The 21185-nt window shown below is 44.1% G+C and overlaps 1 protein-coding gene across 3 annotated transcripts in view; it reads right to left on the bottom strand.

Annotated features, from left to right (window-relative positions):
- CFLAR (CASP8 and FADD like apoptosis regulator) overlaps window positions 1-14325 on the bottom strand; it is a 41501-nt gene extending 27176 nt beyond the window's left edge. Inside the window, exons 1-2 of one of the 3 annotated variants that reach the window (XM_053279580.1) lie at window positions 13911-14325; window positions 3541-4149 (exon numbers count right to left, since the gene is read on the bottom strand). In XM_053279580.1, coding sequence (XP_053135555.1) covers window positions 3541-3893 — 353 coding nt within the window. In that variant the 5' untranslated portion in view covers window positions 3894-4149; window positions 13911-14325. The remainder of the gene's footprint in view (window positions 1-3540; window positions 4150-13910) is intronic. The other 2 variants (XM_053279560.1, XM_053279571.1) reach the window with 2 other exon arrangements.
- Between the last annotated feature and the right edge of the window lie 6860 nt (window positions 14326-21185).

The following is a 21185-nucleotide window of genomic DNA, read 5'->3' as shown; positions in this document are numbered from 1 at the left end:
CTTCTCCCGCCATTACTACCCTGCAACAAGTATTCAGAGGCAGTATGCCTCTGAATAGTATATTGGCCAACTACAGATCCAAGTTCCAGGTTAAAGTTCCCATGTATAGCTATATTGTGGATCTTTGTGTAAAGAATGGTCTCTTATCCTAACCTTTAAGCCAGCAAGGCAGGAGTCCTTGGACAAAGCAATTTCCATTAGAAGAACTAAACTACATTAAGTCCAAATATTTATGCAGCACAACCCTAAATATGTCTCACAAAGAGTTCTGGTGAACTCAAAAGCTCAAGTCTGTGTATTGTTTTGGTTCTTCCTAATAAAGGTATTGCCAGATTGCAACCTTTGGATTTTTTCCAATACACCAACATGGCCACCTATTATTTTTATGTATCAGGTTTACGTACTCAGAATTGCAGCATGAAAATAATTTAGGTGCTCAAAATTCTTGCATTAAAAGAAACTCAGAATTCTATGAATATCTCAATTCTTCTCCAAAGATACAGCCCAGGCCTGAAATCCTTAAGCTACCAACTTTAGAAGAATGTGGATACAGATTTGGACTCAATGAGACAATCAGCTTAAGGTCAAGCACCTTGGCCTAATAGGCTTGTGGATTTGACTGTTTCTCTGGAAGGAAGAGAGAGAGAAAAATAAAGGAGAATGGACTACAAAGTATACATAAGAACTTAATAGCAGCCCTGCTAGATCAGGCCCAAGACCTATCTAGTCCAGCATCCTGTTTCACACAGTGGCCCACCAGATGCCTTTGAAAAGCCCATAAACAAGAGATAAGGGCATGCCCTTTCTCTTGCTGTTGCTCCCCTGCAACTGGTATTTAGAGGCATCTTGCCTCTGAGCCTGGAGGTGGCCTACAGACATTAGTTTAGTAGTCATTGATAGACCTGTCCTCCATGAATTTGTCTAAGTCCCTTTTAAAGCCATCCCAATTAGTGACCTTCACCACAACCCATGGCAGAGAATTCCATAGATTAATTATAAGCTGTGTGAAAAAAGTACTTCCTTTCTTGGTCCTAAAATTCCCAGCCTTCAGTTTCATGGGATGATCCCTGGTTCTAGTGTTGTGAGAGAAGGAGAAGAATTTATCTCTGTCCACTCTCTCTACCTCATGCATAATTTTACACACTTCTATCATGTCTCCCGTAGTTGCCTCTTTTCCAAACTAAAAAGCCCCAGATGCTTTAGCCTTGCCTCATAAGGAAGGTGCTCCAGGCCACTGATCATCTTGGTTGCCCTCTTCTGCACCTTTTCCAGTTCTACAAGGTCCTTCTTGAGTTACGGTGACCAGAACTGCACACAGTACTCTGAATGTAGCCACACCATAGATATGTATAAGGCATTATTATATTAGCATTTTTATTTTCAATACTCTTCCTAATTCCTTGCATGGAATTGGCCTTTTTCATAGCTGCTGTGCACTGAGTCAACACTTCCAACAAGCTGTCCACAATGACCCCATGATCTCTCTCCTGGTCAGTCACTGATAGCTCAGACCCCATTGGCATATATGTGGAGTTTTCTGCCCCAATTTGCATCACTTTACACTTACACTGAATTGCATTTGCCATTTTGTCGCCCACTCACTCAGTTTGGAGAGATCCTTTCAGAGCTCTTCACAATCTATTGAGGATTTCACTAGTTTTTCAAGACAGTTTTGAACATCCTCTTTCATCACCTCAAATTGGCCCAGTTCTTAGCCTCCAAGCCCAAGCAGCTCAGTTCTGGAGTGGGTATGTGGTCAGTATCCTCGGCCATGAAGACAGATGCAAAGAACTCATTTAGCTTCTCTGCAGTCTCCTTTTCCTCCTTAATCCCTTTCACACCCTCATCATCTAATAGTCCAACCACCTTTCTTTTCTCCTTCTGATACATTTAAAGAAGTTTTTGTTATTCCCCATGACACTTATAGCTGTGTCAACATCTGTGTTGGACTTCCTTGGCATTGTCCACTCGCATATAAATAGGTTCCTACTCTGGGGTTCTGCAAGATTGTGCCATTAGATCTTTGAAGATTCTTAAGTAAACCTGCTGAAAATATACTACAAACAAACACTGTTCTCTCAAAACCCTTAGCCTTGGAGAAGAGAAAGAGGTCACAATCCAGAGAAAGACCATGGAAATTAATGGGGCAAGTCATTCACACAGCTAATTTCCATCCCATTAATTTTAAAGGGCTTTAGGGGCTTTTTTAAAAATTGCACCAGTGTAAAGATTTGGTTCTCAGTTTCAGTTGCTGGTTCCCTTCTGTAAATCACTGGTCACAAGTACTACTTGTGTTATGTTGAAGCCACAGAATAACATGCTAGTGTGACTGGAACTGGAGCCATGCTCTTCTGTGTGTCTGTAGTGCCTACATTACACTAGTTACGCAAGTAGACCACTTGTATGAGCAATGATCCTCAGAAGTGAGCCTGTAGTTGAACCTGAGATTCAGTTTAGAACCCAACTGTATTTGTATTTATTTACTGTTAGTTATATTAAGATGTATATGCTGCTTTTTAGCAGGTTAAGCCCCTAAAGTGGCTAATAAGACAATGAACTATAACAAAAAATATCACAGACATATCAAATGAAAATAAAGAGCAATAAATCAAGAAAATAAAAACAGCCAACATCAAAAGACAATCCAGGTGGAGAGCAACCATTCAATTTTAAAGACCTGTCAAAACAAGGCAGTCTTCACAATCGTTCTGAAGGCTGAAAAGGGGCTTGACAGGCCTTCTTGGGGAAGGAATTCCAGAGCCTAGGTGCCACTACCAAGAAGGCTCTATCCTGCAGATGGCAGTGTAGTACTCAGGGACACAGTCTCGGTACTTTCTTTTCTCCCAGGTCTCAGTAGGGGTGCAAAGTTTTTGGCTTTCTACATGGAAATCATGTGCTGGTCTTGCTATTCCAACTGTTTATTACCATTCTTCCTGTCGCGCGGAAGCTAGGCTTATACCAAGTCAGATCCTTGGATCAATCTAGCTCAGTATAGTCTACACTGATTGGCAGCAGCTCTCCATGGTTTCAGGCAGGAATCTTTCCCAGCCCTTCCTGGAGATCCTGCCAGGACTGAACCTGGGACCATCAGCATGCAAGTCCTATGGTGGACTAGTGTCAGGACATTCTAAAACCAATGACAGGGAATGCCCACTGAAATACACTAGTCCCTTCCAAATGGCCACAGAATGCATTGAATTTGCCATTCAGAAATTCCATGCATCCCTATGGCCATTTGGAAGGAACCAGTGCATTTCAGAGGGTATTCCCTGTCATTCATTCTAGTATATTCCCTAGAGTCTGTATGATCCTTGACTTCCTGTAACAGAACCGCCTAAATTACTATATCTAAGTGGGGTATGTGGCCATTGGCATGGACAGCACCTGCACTTCTGAAATTGTGACTACATCACTGCTGCAGACCCACCAATCTGACCTCAGGCAGAAGTGCAATGTGGCACACCAGCACCCAACAATCTTATTAACAAAGGCCATAATGGGTTAGAGGAAAACCTTTAAAAAAGCTTCCACTGAACTCACCTGTAATTTGATACCATCTGAGGGCACCTGGACAAACTGGCTTCTACGGCAGCTCTCCCAATCCCCAGAAACTTTCTTAGCAAGTCAAATCTTTTTAGTCTGTATAACAGCTCGGCCAAGCTGGTGTCTGTCAGTTCCTCCCTCTCGTTCAAAGCCACGAAGATCTTCCTAACATCTGGTGCAGATAGGTCAGGAACAAGATCTCGGCACAAGAAGACCATGGTTTCCTTTTCATCCATGTCTAATTCCTGCTCAATCTGGTGAAGGATGGCAGCTGGCACTTTGCGAACAGTCACTGCAGGCCACTGTCCTTTTAAATTATTTTTGTTCTCTAAACAGGAAAGCCACATCATGAGGTTTGTTTCTAATCACAGGATCTTCTTTCCACTTTGATCTTAGCAAATAGACTTTGTTTTCTATTCTTATGTACACAGAGAAGCTCTATGAAGGCACAAGAGATGTTCGGCGGCAGGATATCCAAGCCCCACACGTTCACGGGTTGCACTGCAGTAGATAAGACATCAAACCATCCCATCAAGCTCAGCAATCAAACTGCTCCAAGTAAGGAATAGGCAGCTCTTTTCTTTTCTTTATTACACAAAGCTCAGGCTGAATGAAAGACAAAATATCCCAGTCATACAATTTGGAATGCCCACAGGAAATGATACTAAAACTGTCGGAGAACACACATAATGAAACAGAGAAGTCCCATTCTGCCTTCTACTTGCTCCTTTCTCACACACACACACAAAATGTCAGCAAGATTGTGTATCCAGGTTTTACACAAATAATAATAATAATAATAATTATTATTATTATTATTATATACAGACAGATATGGCCATGCAATTACCTAGATACATCTGTAGTATTCCTCTCAAAACAAGAGGAACAATATGTGCTTTCTGATGTTTTACTGACACAGCTTCCACTGCATCTCACTGAGAGAGATGGGAACACACACCCTCACACTATGGACTTCCCCATGATGGCATCTTTGTTTTAAATAAATAAAGAAGAAAATAAAAACGTACAGCTCTGCTACTAATGTCAAAGACAAATGAAGACTGGCCCGCATCCCTTTTGGTGAATTCAGTGGAACAGAATTAGTGGACTGCCCTGAGTCACACTGACCAGCTACCACACTGCTCTACCATGGAGGCATATCTGCATCCAGCACACATCAGACAAGGAAATCTCCAAAATATCTGCTGTAAAACATCTTTGTGGATCCCCCCCCGCCACAACTCTCCCCATGAGATTCCCCGCCCCCAGGTCTTAACAGCATCTATATATTTAATTCTCTTAGCCGGCATGCGTATCCTGGATTTGGTGGCGGAACTCTCGCGACACAATGTGAGAGTTCCCGGCCTTGGGCGAGAATTGCGGGCAAGAGAAAATGGCGGCGGGGGGGCGCAAAATGGCCTGAGGTGGCCTCAGCTGGCTGCTGGGAGGCGGAGGTGGCGGGACGGCCTGACCAGGCCGTCCTGGGTAAGGAGGAGGAGGCGGCGGCCTGGCCTGGCCTGGCTGCCGGGAGCAGGAGGCAGCAGCAGAATGGCCACGCACAGGCGAGGGGGGAGGAGGCACAGGCAAGAGGGTGGGGAAGCGAGTGGGGCAGCCTGGGGCGGGAGGGAAATGGGCAGCGGGACTCCCAGTTCACCACCCGGGAGGAGAAACGGCAGTGGTGTGGCCCTTTTCAGCCCACTGCCTCCCTGTAAGGAGGACCTGGCTGTGGTGGCGGTGAGGTCTGGCTGGAAGTTGCTCAGTGCGGGTGGGGGTGAGGGGCAGGGAGGAGAGGAATGGAAGGGGAAGGAAGGCAAGAGAGAGTGGGGCAGAGGGGAGGGGCAGGAGGGAGGGGAAGGGGCAAGAGAGGGGGGGCGGGAGGGGGCAAAAGAGAGTGGGGCAGGGGGGAGGGTGGGCAAGAGAGAGTGGGACAGGTGGGGGGAGGAACAGCCGGCCCCAAAGAGCACACAGATGCTCTGTGTGGGTCAGCTAGTTACCTATTAATCTGCTTCATTGTTGTCTACTTTAACAAGGAAAAAATGCCTCTTTGAGGTATTTCTCTTAAAAGTTTGATGGCAAAAAACCCTAAGTTTTAACAAGACACCAAGAAGAATATAATGTAGAGGTCAGACCACTATGTTGAAAGGACATTCTACAAAATCCCTGTTCAGGTGTGACAGAAAGTGGAGTGCGAGAGCACATTTGGAAACTCTGCCTCTGCACTAACGCATGCTAATCTCTCCTCATTATTAAAGTGTTTTATTGAAAGAGACAAAATGCTGAACTTGTCGAGAGGTCCTCCTCTTGATGTGGAACACTGGGGTGCCCCAGCATTCCAACCAGGAGAAGAATCTCACCACAAAATGCTATAAGCATGGAGCATGGGAGGGAGGAGAGTTCAGAGCACATCAGCATGGGGATGGGACTTCCAAATGCACTCTCAAAGATACTGCCCCCTCTTTATATAATGCCAGAATAAAAGGACTCGCATTCATGCCATCACTGAGAAGGCCCTGCTCTCAGTAGATAACCACCATTTCTGCAGCAGCAAGGGTAAATGGAGCCAGGCCTCAGATTATGACTGGAGTTTATGAGGAGGTACATATAGGACGATGTGATCCTAAGGTACATGGTTCCCAGCCAGTGTTCCCTCTAAGGCATGCTTGTGCGCGCATCCTCACACTTTTTTTTTTTTTTACTTCTGCTCAGTTAATTTTAGATCCCGCTCAGGATGAATCAGGAAGGCTCCACTCTGAATGCACATTGCCTTGATACTGTCACCCAGAACAAAACTCATTCTGCACACAGATGAAAAAAATTAGCGAGAATACTGGTCCCAGCCCATTTAAGACTTTAACGGTGATAATCAGCATCTTGAATTGAGCCTGAAAACTAACACATAATGCACAGCCATGGTGATGTGCTTCCAATAGGCAGCACTTGCTAAAAGCCCGGCTACTACATTTTGTACCAACTGAAGTCTTCAAGTGGTTTTCAAGAACAGCCTCATCTACAGTGCATTACGGTAGGCCAACGGGACATGACAGGGCATGGATAACTGTGGCTATGTCAGACTTCTCCAGAAAAGGCCACAGGTGGTAAACCAGACAGAGTAATAAAAAGGCACTTCCTGTTCCCAAGACCACCAGGAAAAGCTGTTTTATAGAAATATTCTACTAGCACTTTTGTTACCTATTTTGTCTAAATTCCCAGGAAGGCCATTGGCCTTTTATGTGTCTTTTCTTTTGTCCGACAGTGATATTAATGTTTCCACCAAGGTGGCAAAATTTGCTACATTGCAAGTTGTGTAAGGAAGCAATTGGTAAAATCATTAGTGTCGACTGTACTATATACTGTTATATTCTAAACTGTGCTCTGTAAGAAAGTACTGGCTAAATCATGATTGCTGGTGGTTACTACTGATCTTTTGTGTTATTTTTGTTTGTTTCAAATCTGGTCGATGACTGTAATAAAGGCTCCATTCTATTCCAGGCAGGAGGTAGAAGAGAAGTCTCTCAACATGACCTTCTGGACTTTACTCTCCAGGAATGAGTAATGGGGGAGGGGATCAATTATACAAGGTGACCCCCCCATATCTGTCAGGTGGTCCCAAAGGATATTAAAATTAATGGTACTGAAAGCCATCAAGAGGTCAAGCAGAACGAGTCACACTCCCCTTGTTTATCTTCTGGTGTAAATCATATAACAGAGCAACCAAGGTAGTTTCAGATCCAGGAAAAGTCAGACTGAAATGGGTCTGGTCTAGATAAGCATCATCTTCCCAGAAAACCTGGAGTACTGAGGATGCGAGCAGGATTAATAACAACTGACACCACTCCCGCAACTGAAAACTCTCAAATGTCTCTATCCTGGACCCAACAGGACAAACTTGAAAACTGAACTTGAATTCCATGTGTGTCAGAAATCCCCATGCTGGAGTATGTTTGAAGCATCACATAAGTATTTCCTCCTCTCTGTAGCTTAAAACAAATAGCAAACAAAATGACTGTGTGTGTGTGCACGCATGCATGCACAAACACATGCATCCGCAGAATGAGTTTACATTCATTCCCGTAATATGGATGCAGCATAAACTATTGCCTTCTATGTCTGTGGAAATCTTGCCCATTATGTATTCATTGTAGCCTAATATCATGAGAAAGATTATCAGTACATGTTCACATGATCAGTATGTCATTTCTAAAAAGAGATGCTAGGGTAAAGCTTACTTACAAACAACCACTCCCTGCAACCTGTGGCCAGTAAGATTAGTGGGAAAGATTTTGTAATCTGGATACAAGTTTGTCCTTCTTCAGCCCCCACTTCAGTCTATAAGAATGTCACAGGCACTTTGCTAAAGCTAAGCAGGTCTAGTCAGTATCTGGATGGGAGATTGGCTGGTAACTCCCAAGTATTCCATCCATAATGGGACTCAAGATGGGAAAGATATAAATGAAACATACAACATAGGCTGTGTCACACAAGCCACACATTCTTGTTGGGTGGTAACTTCTGTGTGCAAATGTATCATTTGCAAGGCTGGCTAAAGCCCATTTGGAAGATACCCGGGTGCCCTTCTCTTTTATCTAAGATGTGTTTGTTAGCTGTGGTTACTAAGGGAGGCACATACAAAGGGAGCTTTAGGATGACTTTGATCAGGAAAGGTGGGGTATACATCTGTTAAATAAAATGGTCAGATGCAGTGTTTTGTTTCTTATATCATATAGGCTACTCTCAGTTCCTGGCCTAAGAAGACAGTTTCCAGAGGTAAACCTGGCTCAGATAAAGCTCTGCACGCCCCACTCTGATAAACATGCTGAAAAATATAGGGTTATAACTAAGCAGGAAGTATAGGGTGGGAACATCATGGAAAACTATCTACAAAGAGTAACTATAAACAGCAATCTGGACAGAATTTCTAGGGGCACCTGGAAAGGGATATGCTGACTTTTAGCCTTCTTATTAAAGTTAAGAAAACAAAGCCAAGAGGGTCTGCAAGCAGGAAGGCTGCATTGGGTCCTTTGCCTAGGCACAAGACAATGAAATAAGAGCGATTGCTTTGGTAGCATTGCTGAGAGAGAAGTATGCACTACTTAGGTCAGGTTCAGGTTCAAGTTTCCATTCAGTCATGAATCTAACTGGTTGACCATGTATCAGTCACTGTCTCTCAGTCTAATCTACACTGCAGCATTGTTAGGAGGCTAAAATTGTGGAGGAAGTCACCTATGCCCTTTGGAGATCCTTGGAAGAGCAGGACAAAAATGAAACAAAAATAAATGCAGCATGCCCTCTTCAACCAAGAAGCTGTCCTCCCTTTGTTCAGTCCAATTGTCAAAATGGTAGGAGATATGAAATGCAACACAGATACGAAAGGATTTGAACATATTATTACAGAGACCATCTGGAACAGGGTCTGTGATCCATATTTCCTTACGAGGATACAAAATTAGACTGATTTTATTATCCACATTTCAAATCCACAAATTTCAGCATACTACAAATACACATGCAGCACCTACAGGTTGACCTCACTATATGCAGATCCACTCTCTGTTGCCAGATTTGGCTTTTTTAAAGCCAAATTTTGGGTTATGGCCCATTTGGCTCACGAGTATACCCCTGAGGTTCTGGCCACCATCATGTGGTTTCCCATATCGGTTGGGTGATTGACACCTGACCTCAGCATATGCGGAAAAACATGGTCCACAAGGGGTTAATTCCATGTATCTGTGGGTCAGAGGCAGCCAGAAATGATCCCGAAAGTCATTTCTGGCCACCATTTTGTGGAACAGAACCACAACCATTTTGTGGAACAGAGCCATTTACTTGAAATCCCTGCAAAAAATCATGGGGAAATGCTTTTAAAAGGACTATTTCTGACTTCTGGAGGGATTGCGGGAGGCCCGAAAAGCATTGTAGGATACTTTATTTTACCGTTTTAAAACTTTCCTCCCTGTTTTTTGGACAATTTTCAGGCCTCCGGAAACTTAACCCCCACGATCCCATTGCCCCAGTGACTCAGTATTCACAATTTCCATATCCACGGTTAATTGTAGAGAACAGAACCCCCACAAATACTGAGGTACTCCTGTACTCAGAAGTAAATCCCACTGAATTTAAAGGGATTTACATCCAGGTATGCATGCTTTAGCCACCTAATGGCACACCGGGAAAATGCCTTGACTAGCAAGCCAGAGGTTGCCGGTTCGAATCCCCGCTGGTATGTTTCCCAGACTAAGAGGAACACCCATATCAGGCAGAAGCAATATAGCAAGATGCTGAAAGGCATCATCTCATACTACGTGGGAGATGGCAATGGTAAACCCCTCCTGTATTCTACCAAAGAAAACCACAGGGCTCTGTGGTTGACAGGAGTCGACACCAACTCGATGGCACACTTTACCTTTATGCATGCTTTAGATTGCAGTCCTAGAGAGTGTACTTGCCCTTTGATAAGTCCAAATGGCTCCTTCAGTTCATGAGCAAAAGAATCAGGAAATAAAGCTATTTATCTAGTCCAGATAAAGTTCACAATCCTGAAACGAGCTCCTATGGAACCAAGCGCAATGTTATAAGTTGTCTAGATTAGTTGCATCTGAATACAAACTCCTTGTAACCACATGGGAAACTTCACTTTGCTCCCAACCAGGAGTTTAATAAAAGAGATAGCAGAAAGTATGATATTCCACTCACATGCATATATTTAAAGATAACCATACTCTTGTATTTTGGCAACCTGGTCATAAAAACAAGCCAAAGGGCAACTAATGAACTTGCAGCACTGAGCAGAAAAGTCAGACTTATACTGGTTTTAAAACTCAAGGATTTGACATTTAGCATTAACAGCAAAGGCTGAATTAGTGGGACTAATAAATAACACCACCAAGAATCCAGCTAAAAATGTGCTCCTGGGGGGCAATTCAGGAGCACCAATTCAGCCACTTAAATCCCACTGACAATGGAATGTTGAGTGCCATACAATAAGTCCTGGCGCCAGGGGCCAACTAAGGAAGGTCTTGGTTGGGGGACTCATAGCCAGCCCTCCCATGGAGCGGGGTGCTGGGGGGCAAGCAGCCGTGCCTCAAGTCTTGCTCACCACCACTGCTTTCTCCCATCTGTTAATGGAGGGCCTGGGTGTTCTTATTTATGGATGGAGAGATAAGTGGGAGAAGGCAGCAGTGGCATAAAACACTTAAAGAGTTGTTGCCACTTCTTGCCCTCCCGCTTGGTGAAGGGACTTCTTCCTGTGATGATGCAGGCCTGAGCTCCAGGGACTCCAAGAGCTTGCTGCTGCTCCTGTTGACTGGTGGCTCTTTAAGGTCTCAAGCAGGGGTTTCCCCCCCAGCCCTGTTAACTAAAGTCTTATTTTTAACACAGGAATGTATCTAGGGGAGAGGGGCCCCCGTGTTCGCCCCTCTCTACAGCAACCCCTCAGAGTGAGGGAGATGATGAAGAAAATAGGGAGGGATGGAGCTGGAGGGCCCTCAGGAGCTGGGGGCCTGGGTTCTTTGAACCCATCTGATAAATTATAGCTATGCCCGTTTTAACAGGAGACACCCGAGGCTGAACCTGGGACCATCACACACTCCATGTGTTTACCCAAAGTACAATTCCCTTCCAGTTTAACTGCGCATAGTATTGCAACAATCCCATGCAAACCTACTCAGTACAGCAAGTTAAGTGGGGTTCACTAGCAAGTAATCATGCAGATGCTTTAGGCTCTGGGTGGCATGCTGGTTCCACAAAATAAAGCTCAAAAACTCTGCATGCTTATTTGGAAGTAAGGCTCTTTTTGAAGCCAGTGGGACTTACCGCCTAGAACTGAGATGCAAGAAGTGTAGGGCAAGGTTGAGATTTGTTGGGAAATATAAAATATAGTTTAAGAGCAAGACTGGCACTTTAGAGAGTTCATATAACTTTTCTGAACAGCAGAAGTTCAGAACTCAAAAAAGTTATGTGTAGCTTGGTGGTAAACCTATTAATATGCCAGAACCAGACATGGGAAGAAGCAAATGGCAATAATACTGAACATTACTTCCAATTTCACCTGAGAGAGTTCAAAGTGTATCACAAGTTATCCTGTAACCCTTACAACAGTGTAAAGTAAGTATGTGTTATTACCTTTATGCTGTAGCGGTGGAGTGACCTTTCTAGTGAGTTCATGGCAAAGGTAAGTTTTGAACCAGGAAGGTCCTGATTCCTCAGTCCCTTAGCTACTATGCTGTGGTGGCCAACTTGATGTTCACCAGCTATTGCTACACTACACCTTCATAAGAACTAGAATCTTGTTTAGTTGCACTTGCATTATTCTCACCATGGCAAATTACATAGATCCAGATTTCGGGCTAAGGCAAGTCTTCAAACACAAACTTTAACAAGTTGTTCTGGTAAGAACTATCTGCCTACTTTCTTTCACTATAATCTTAATTGATATTTACCATCCTTACAAGTTAGCCCATTTCAGCCTTAAACGTTCACACATCCGCCATCTTGAATTGGGGTGGATGACATCATCACAAACTATGCCACAGATGTATGTATGTCCCTACAGTTGTAGCAAATTTAGTTCAAAATGGTTAGGCAGTTCACAAGTTAGCTGTTTCCCATGGAACTTCTCAAATAATTCTGAGTCACTAAAGTAAAGTACGCCATCAAGTCGGTTTTGACTCCTGGCGACGAGGACTTGTCCCCTTAGCTAAGCAGGGTCCACCTGGTTGCATATGAAAGGGGGACTAGAAGTGTGAGCACTGTGAGATATTCCCCTCAGGGTATGGAGCCGCTCTGGGAAGAGCAGAAGGTTTCAAGTTCCCTCCCTGGCATCTCCAAGATAGGGCTGAGAGATTCTCCTGCCTGCAGCCTTGGAGAAGCTGCTGCCAGTCTGTGAAGACAATACTATGCTAGATAGATCAATGGTCTGACTCAGTATGTGGCAGCTTCCTATGTTTCTATGACCACAGAGCCCTGTGGTTGTCTTTGGTACTATATATGGTTTAATTCTAGACTGACAGTCCCAGAAAAGGCGATAATTCCACTTCCGGGATTTCATTATGTAAATACAAAAGAGATGCATTTCCTGCAGCTGCCCATAAGTCAGGGCTTTTGCCTGGGGAGTAGACTCCATTCAAGTGGGATAAGTGGTGCTAAGGGTGGGTGATCTAGTTTCTGCCCTACCAGATTCCTCTCTCCTTATCCTTGCATCTGATAAAGAGTTCTAGTCCTCAAAAAATCTTATAACACAAATACGTTTGTTAGTTTTTAAGGTGCCACAAGACTCTTTGCTATTTTACCCTACAGAGAATATTGCTGCTGACTGCACGTCAAAAGTCTTCCTGTGGAAACTTCAGTCTCTAGACTAGGCTAAAGGGAAGTTTTATGATTCACAATGAACTCGTGTTCCTGAAATGTGGGCGGAAAACAATTTCCTCCAAACCAGAAAATTACCTAAGCAAGGGGGGAAAGCGATGACACAGAATATACTACTTGCCTTGGATTTTTAAAAACACACAACAAACCCCAAGTTTGTGTAGAAATTTGGAAAAGGGGAAGAAAGTTCTGAAGTAGCACAGAACTGACAGTGCTACCTAAAACTAATGATAATACAAACATGTATAATTTATTATATATACATTATATATAATTTTATTATATTAATTTTATTATTATACAAATAGTCATTATTATATAAATCATACTTATTATTATAATTAAATTATAGTTCTTATTCTTCTCTAGTCCAAGAAAAGCTGCTATTCAATGCATATTTAGTGAAGAACTAACGTGTTTGAAATTTGTGTTTTCAAGTAAATAAGTTAGTTTCTCATTTCGGGGGGGCGGGGAGGGAGTAGGTTGGGGAAGAAGGCGGCAAGAGGGGGGAAAAAGCTTAAACCCCAGCGGTCACAGCAGCAGGCTTTCAGTTACAAAATACAGTCGAAAAGAGAAACGTAACTGCGCTCAACGCATTCTTTGACTCTAAAACGAAACCCAAGGAGGATTCTGGGACCTCCTGAACGTGAGAAAAGAACTCTTCGTCCCGGAACGAAGGGCTCCCGATTGAACAAGCACCATCCAAATATTAAAAGCCTGTCTGCCTTTTATTCCGGCGTCCTTCGAATTCAGTAACTTGCGACCCAACTATCTGCATTGAGGTTCAACAGCAGCGAAGCGCTCGTCGCCTTTGTGCCCTGCGTAGTGCTACAATGGGGCAGACTAAACAGAGCCGCCGCGCGCAGCCTTCTGTGGCGCGGCGGGAAGGCAGGAGGGCGAGGGAGGCAGCCACCCCAGCGCCCCACTCCCTCCCCCTCTCCCAGGAGAGCAAACCCCACCACCACTCCCGACGACAACATCACTTCCTGGCAAGTTCCACTCACCGGCGCGGCGGGTGCTCCCCTCTCCTGGGTGCCCTCTCAACATGGCGTCTGCTTCTCCACCACTTGGGTTGCGGCCATCACCGATTGTTTGTAACAGCCGACCGAAGTTTCGCTTCTGGGAGCGGCTCCGCTTGGCTGACTCTCGAAACAGCCCGCCCGCCCAGTTCCTCGACACACCAGCAGGGCCATTGGACACGTGACTGGGGAGCAACTTCCACACCCTGTGCGACCTGCGAAGAGGCGGAGGCGGCTGCTCGTGTGCACGCAGAACTCGGAGACGAGGGAGAGGGAGGCGCGGAAAACACTCGGGGAGGGAGGGTGACAAGAAGAAGAAGAAGAAGAAGAAGAAGGAGAAAGCGGGCTTAAAGGATACTTGAGGAAACACCAGCAAAAGGGCTTGAGCCTCTTTCCTACGAGGAACGGCGAAAGCGTCTATGGCTTTCTAAAGTAAAGTGTGCCATCAAGTCTATTTCGACTCCTGGCGCCCATGGAGCCTTGTGGTTTTCTTTGGTAGGATACAGGAGGGGTTTACCATTGGCTTCTCCCGCGCATATATGCTGCTGCACGATATAGTACCAGACCAGTGGGGATTCGAACCGGCAACCTTCTGCTTGTTATTATAATAAATATTATTATTACATTTCTATCCTGCTCTTTCTCCAAGGAGCCCAGAGCGGTGTACTACATACTTGAGTTTCTCTTCCCAACAACCCAATGAAGTAGGTTAGACTGAGAGAGAAGTGACTGGCCCAGAGTCACCCAGCTAGTTTCATGGCTGAATGGGGATTTGAACTCGGGTCTTCCCGGCCCTAGTCCAGCACTCTAACCACTACACAGCACTGGTGTAGCATCACTCAAGCATCACTATAGGGGAGGAACAAAATGCAAGGGGGGACATGATAGAGGTTTGTAAAGTTATGCATGATGTGGAGAAAGTGGATATCTCCCCCTCCTCCAGTACTAAAACCATCCAACTACTGCTTAACTTGAACACTCCTGCAGATGCCGAACTACAGCTCCCATAACCCCCGAGTATTGGCCACTGTGGCTAAAGTTGATGGGATTTGTAGTCCAAAAAACAGCTGGAGGGCCAAAGTTGTGCAGCCCAGAGTTATGCTCATCGACAGGAGATTCAAGATGGACAGAAGAAAACAAACAGCACATAACACACAACAGATGAGATAATTTTAATTTATGAAATTACCTGCTACAAGATGTGATAATCACTGGTTTCTCTAGGGAGGTGGTGGTTGTTTTAGGAGACTAGGCAAACTCTATTATTATTATTTGTGATAATGGCTAAGACAAAATTGTATGCTCAGAGAATGTCTCTCTCTAAATATCAGCTGCTGATGAGAGGAGCACAAAGGGAGAAGGAGTTTTGCTTTTATGCCCTGCTTCTGGGCTTCCTCCTGGAAGCTGAACCATCTAGCAGGTTTGTATGGGAGAGGATGGTCCTTTAGGAAACTTGGCCCCAAGCCATTGAGCCACTGATTCTCAAACGTGGGTCCCCAGGTGTTGGACAACAATCATACCCAGCCACAGTGTCCTGTGATTGTGGCTGAGGATGCTGGGAGTTGAAAACCCCACATTTGAAAACCCCTGCGAAGCTGCTGTAACAAGGGAGTTGTATCCAAGTTCAACACTGGGTTCAGGAGCGACTTCAGTATACAAACCTGTTTTCTTATGCAGGGGAGAGTGCACCCTATCCAAGGCAGACTGGACTCCTATCACCATGCAGCTCTAATGACTAGTCTTTGGACAAGACACTCCAGTCTTGTCTGGATTAAGCTTCAGTTTGTTGGTAAGGTAACATTGGCCTCCATTCCAGATAGGTAGCAGTGCTAGTCTGTTATCATAAAAGCAAATATTCCATCATATGACACCCTAAAGAACAACAAATATATGGTGGCACAAACTTCCCTGTCTACAAAAAAACGTAGCACAATTACTGCTCTGTCAGTAAACATTGACACCTCTTTGCTATCCAACCAAAGCTGATTTATTCAAGTAGCATCTTTAGTTCACAATGTATATGCTGCACACTGCACAACATCAATGTTTTATTCTCAACGTTCTCTGTGTGTGTGTGTGTTTAAAGAAATTTAATCTGCCCACAGCATAGGCACATGAGATAGTTCTCTTGCTGCAACCAGTGTTCCCTAAGGTGTGTGCTAACAAGTTTTTTGATGTCCGCTCAGTTAATTTTAGATCCCGCTCAGGTTGAATCAGGAAGGCCCCATTCCAAATGCACATGCGCACACACTGCCTTGATACTGCTGCCCAGAATAAAACTCATTCTGCACACAGATGAAAAAAATTAGAGAGTCCACCAGGAAGGGATGAACACGGGCCTCCTCCCCCCAGCTACGCCCCTGGGTCTCTCACTCTATTTACTGTAGAGCAGCTTCCTATATTCCTAACAGATAGGTAAATCGAAGGGGGCTTTGTTAATGAAACGGACCCAGGAGTGTTTGGCATCCCCAACGTTCGGGCTTGTGTGGGGAATTAGCTGTTAAAGGGGCCAGCTTCATCAGTTTTAATTTGTGCAGACGTTTGGACACAAGAAATGACTGGATTTGAGACAAAGATATCGTTTCAGAGTTAAAATAATTTATTAAAATTAAAGGAGGTACAGGAAGAGAATGGTGTGATTAGATCAATAGAAATACGTTACTAAGCAATTTAACTACAATGAGGCGTTTCTAACATAAAGAGCAAAAAAGTACATTTCTAAATAAACCAACTAGCTAGCATGATGTAGTGGTTAGAGGAGAGGAGAGGAGAGCTGGTCTTGTGGTAGCAAGCATGACTTGTCCCCTTAGCTAAGCAGGGTCTGCCCTGGTTGCATATGAATGGGAGACTTGATGTGTGAGCACTGCAAGATATTCCCCTCAGGGGATGGAGCTGCTCTGGGAAGAGCAGGAGGTTCCAAGTTCCCTCCCTGGCTTCTCCAAGATAGGGCTGAGAGAGATTCCTGCCTGAAACCTTGGAGAGGCTGCTGCCAGTCTGTGAAGACAATACTGAGCTAGATAGACCAATGGTCTGACTCAGTATATGGCAGCTTCCTATGTTCCTATGACTAGGGCCAGGGAGACCTGAGTTCAAATCCCCATTCAGCCATGAGACTTGCTGGGTGACTCTGGGACAGTCACGTCTCTCTCAGACTAACCGACTTCACAGGGTTGTTGTGAGGAGAAACCTAAGTATGTAGTACACTGCTCTGGGCTCCTTGGAGGAAGAGTGGGATATAAAATGTAAAAATAAAATAAACAAACTACAATGAGGCGTTTTAGCTTAAGGTCTAATTGTGTAAGTTTCCCAGGTGGGCAAGGGAAAGAGGCTTGGGGGGGGGAGGGGGGAGTTTGAAAAGAAGTTATAGACTGGGGTCCTGAGAGCCAGACAACTGCTATACTGCAACTGTCTCTAGGCAATGGGACTTTGAGCAGCTGGAGACTCGGGTCCTTCGGGGACAGCGAGGTGTAGAGCAGGAGGGTTGCAAGGATTCATATAGGAAGGAGTGATGCCCACGAGAATGGCTCCTCTGTGGGTCCAGCCTCCTACACCTGCGAGGTAAGCTGGATAGATTGGCACAAGGACTGATCAAGCTCGTGATTGCAAGCTCATTTGATGTTGCAAGGGAGCATCTGGAATGCTCAGTGGGGTCCCAAATACAGCATACGAGGGAGAGTGAAGGTGGCTGGTTGGAGTCCCAAGTATGTTTGTTTGTTTGTTTGTTTATCTATCATATTTTTGCACCACCCAAAACTTACGTCTCTGGGCGGTTTACAAGAAGATTAAAAGTAAAACATTAATTAAAAACAAAAACAAAAAAAATTAAAAGCAAGAAATTTAAAACACAATTTTATAGCACACGGTGGAGATACAAGGGAACACGAAAATGGTCTGCAGTTGGGGTCCCAAGTTGCAAGTTCAAGGGAACACATGGGGTCATGGAACTGGGGATACTTATATCCCAAAACATGCCTTGGGGGCACATTCCTATTCTCATGCTTTGCTGAATAGAAGGGCCCCGGACAGACCTGTTTGGAAGGCATTGTTTCTGATTGTTCTTTCCTGGGTGTAACAATGGGAGGGGGGGTGCCTTTTGCAAGTATGGCTGTTTGTGATGAAAATCAGGGGAGGGAGGTTGTTCACTCCAAGTACAGGGTGTCCTTGAAGGTTAACTCAATATAGTTAACTCTCAAGTCTACTTAGCTGGGCCTCCCATCTGGGGAGAGAGGTGGGGGTGCATCTTATTCCGGTTCCAATTTGCTTTGTTTGCAGCCAAATTCAGGGGCGACTAGCCCACTGCCACCTATGGGACCTGTCCCCATGTGTACTATAAACTGAGAACTCACATTGCAGTACAGCTCCTGAGCATATACAAAGTGCAATCTCCAAGCCTGGAGATGCAACTGCAACTGCAACCCAGCGTAGAATAAGTATGGCTGGTAACCGCTTTTATCATCTTTTACATTCTGTTTATGCAAAATGGGTAAATGACTTTACCATGAAGTCATTTTAAATAGTAATCATTTGGATTTCATTCTTGGATCTGAAGGTGATTTATAATTGCTAGCTGTAGTTTGGTTTCTTATGTAGGAAGTTGCCTTCTACTAGTCAGACCCTTGATCCATCTAGCTCAGTATTGTCTACACAGACTGGCAGCGGCTTCCCCAAGTTTGCAGGCAGGAGTCTCTCCTAGTCCCAACCCTATCTGGAGATGCCAGGGAGGGAGCTTGGAACCTCCTGTATGCATTCTTCCTGTTACTTGTTCAAACATTTAAACCCTATTTGCAAATATTTGCACATATAATTATTTATTCTGCCCTCCAAAGTCCAAGTGATTCATTAACAAGCAAGTAAAATTCAAAGTATTTGGGGGGGTTCCTCTCACTGAGATCACTGAAACCAAATGGCCTTAAAAGCAAATGTTTTGGTTTAACTTGTTTGAAGATTGGGTTGCTGTAGTCCAGTAGTCCAGTTCCTGTGGTAATTTTGGAGTAAAATAAATTCCTCTTGTATAGCACTTGAATTGTTTCTATCCTCCAGAACACATCCACTGTCAAGTTCTAAGCCTTTATAGTTGACTTAGATCACATTTCCAGTTCCTTTACTGTATATATATATCTTGCTTAGAAAGTAAGAATTGCCTTGCTGGATCAGATTAAGGTCCATTTCATCCCACATTTCTGTTTCTAACTTTGACCAAATGCCTCCAGGAAGCCCATGAGCAGGCTATGAAGGAGACTGTGGTTTGTCCCCAGCATCTGATACTCAGAGATATAATGCCCTTGAACATGATGGTTTAATTTTGCTATCATGGCTCAATATATTTATTCACCACTAATTTGTCTAATCCTTAAATTTTTTTTTAATAAATATACAAAATATACATATAAAGATCAAGGTCACTGTCTAATCCCTTTTTAAGAATCAGTTAAAATAGTGGTCATCACCACAACTAGTGGCAGTTAATTCCATAAATTAGTTATGTTGTTACAGATTAGTGATGGCTCTTTTGCCCTCTCCTTGTCTGAAATAAATATTTGGCTGATAATTCAGGAGGCCAGTGGATGTCCCTGAATGAGAGAATTAATGGCCCTGAAGTATCCCAGTGGGGGCGGTGGGGGGTGGGCAGAAACACAGCAGCCTTGTAAGATGGCAAGGATCCTTCACCTAATGAGCGGGCGGATATGTGAGACTGAATTTCAGAGGAGCTGGAATGGAGCTGCTGGACAGAGAGCGGAATTCCATTAGGGTGCAGGGCTGTTGTAACCTGTTGGTGCTTGTAGGAGGAAGCCCTTTGCGATTTCAATTCCATCTAAAGTTGAACTTGTATATTAGTACATAAATGTTATTAAGACACCATAAACCACCAAAGGAAGCCAGAATCCAAGAAGCACTGCATTCCTAGGACTTCTCACCTTTCAGACATGTGGTGAATATGTGGGGGCCGGGGGGAGGGAATTAAATACATTTATTTATTATTTACCTGTTACATTTTAATACCGCTAACTTATAACTCTCATGACAGTTTACGAATAACAATTAAATCTACTTACAGTCAGCTTAATGGAATGAGCCTGAGTTCTGCTATGAGAGAGAGAAATTTCTCCTCATCCCACTCAGTTAATAATTTTATAAATATATTTCATATTGTTCCCCCATCACTTTCTTACTAGGTTTATCACCGTTGTGGTACAGCCATCAAAGTTCTGGAGGAGAGCTGGTCTTGTGGTAGCAAGCATGACTTGTCCCCATAGCTAAGCAGGGTCTGCCCTGGTTGCATATGAATGGGAGACTTGATGTGTGAGCACTGCAAGATATTCCCCTCGGGATGAAGCCGCTCTGGGAAGAGCAGAAGGTTTCAAGTTCCCTCCCTGGCAGCATCTCCAAGATAGGGCTGAGAGAGATTCCTGCCTGCAACCTTGGAGAAGCCGCTGCCAGTCTGTGAAGACAATACTGTGCTAGATAGACCAATGATCTGACTCAGTATATGGCAGTTTCCTATGTTCTAATTCTGGTACACCGTTATAAGAAACACAGAAGTCGCTCTCAGTATCTATTAATTATTATTATTATTATTAACATTTATATCCCGCTCTTCCTCCAAAGAGCACAGAGTGGTGTACTACATGCTTAGGTTTCTCCTCACAACAACCCTGTGAAGTAGGTTAGGCTGAGAGAGAAGCGACTGGCCCAGAATCACCCAGCTAGTATCATGGCTGAATGGGGATTTGAACTCGAGTCTCCCCGGTCCTAGTCCAGCACTCTAACCACTACACAACGCTGGCTCTCACAAATATTACCGGTGCTCCATTGAGGAAGGCTTCTACATCTTGGTGTTTTAAAAGGATGCCTTTAGCATATCTTGAAGGGAGATTTAGTCAACTCCCAGTGGAACAACACCTTTGTCCTTGTGGCCCTGGCCAAGTGGAGGACATCATCCACTACATCCTCTGTTGCCCTATTTATGATGATATCAGGCAAAAAAACACTTGAAGATAGATAGTCTTAGGGGTTGGATGTAGAACGTTTGACTTCTCTTCTTGCGGATGCGATGCGATTCCACATGTCGGCTGTCAAGTCGCTACTTTCACTATGCTTTCTTTTAAACTCAGAAAGAAATTTATATTTTCTAAAGAGTAGCATTGGTTTTAACCCAACCTAACTGATATAACTTCTTGGTATATTGTATTTCTTATTTTATGCTATGTTATGACCTGGGGTCACAACAATAAATGTATTACTTACTACTAGGACCAAGTT

Source organism: Hemicordylus capensis, chromosome 1 (genome assembly GCF_027244095.1).
Source record: "Hemicordylus capensis ecotype Gifberg chromosome 1, rHemCap1.1.pri, whole genome shotgun sequence".
In the NCBI taxonomy this organism is placed as follows: Eukaryota; Metazoa; Chordata; class Lepidosauria; order Squamata; family Cordylidae; genus Hemicordylus; species Hemicordylus capensis.
This window is presented reverse-complemented; position numbering and strand designations above follow the sequence as displayed.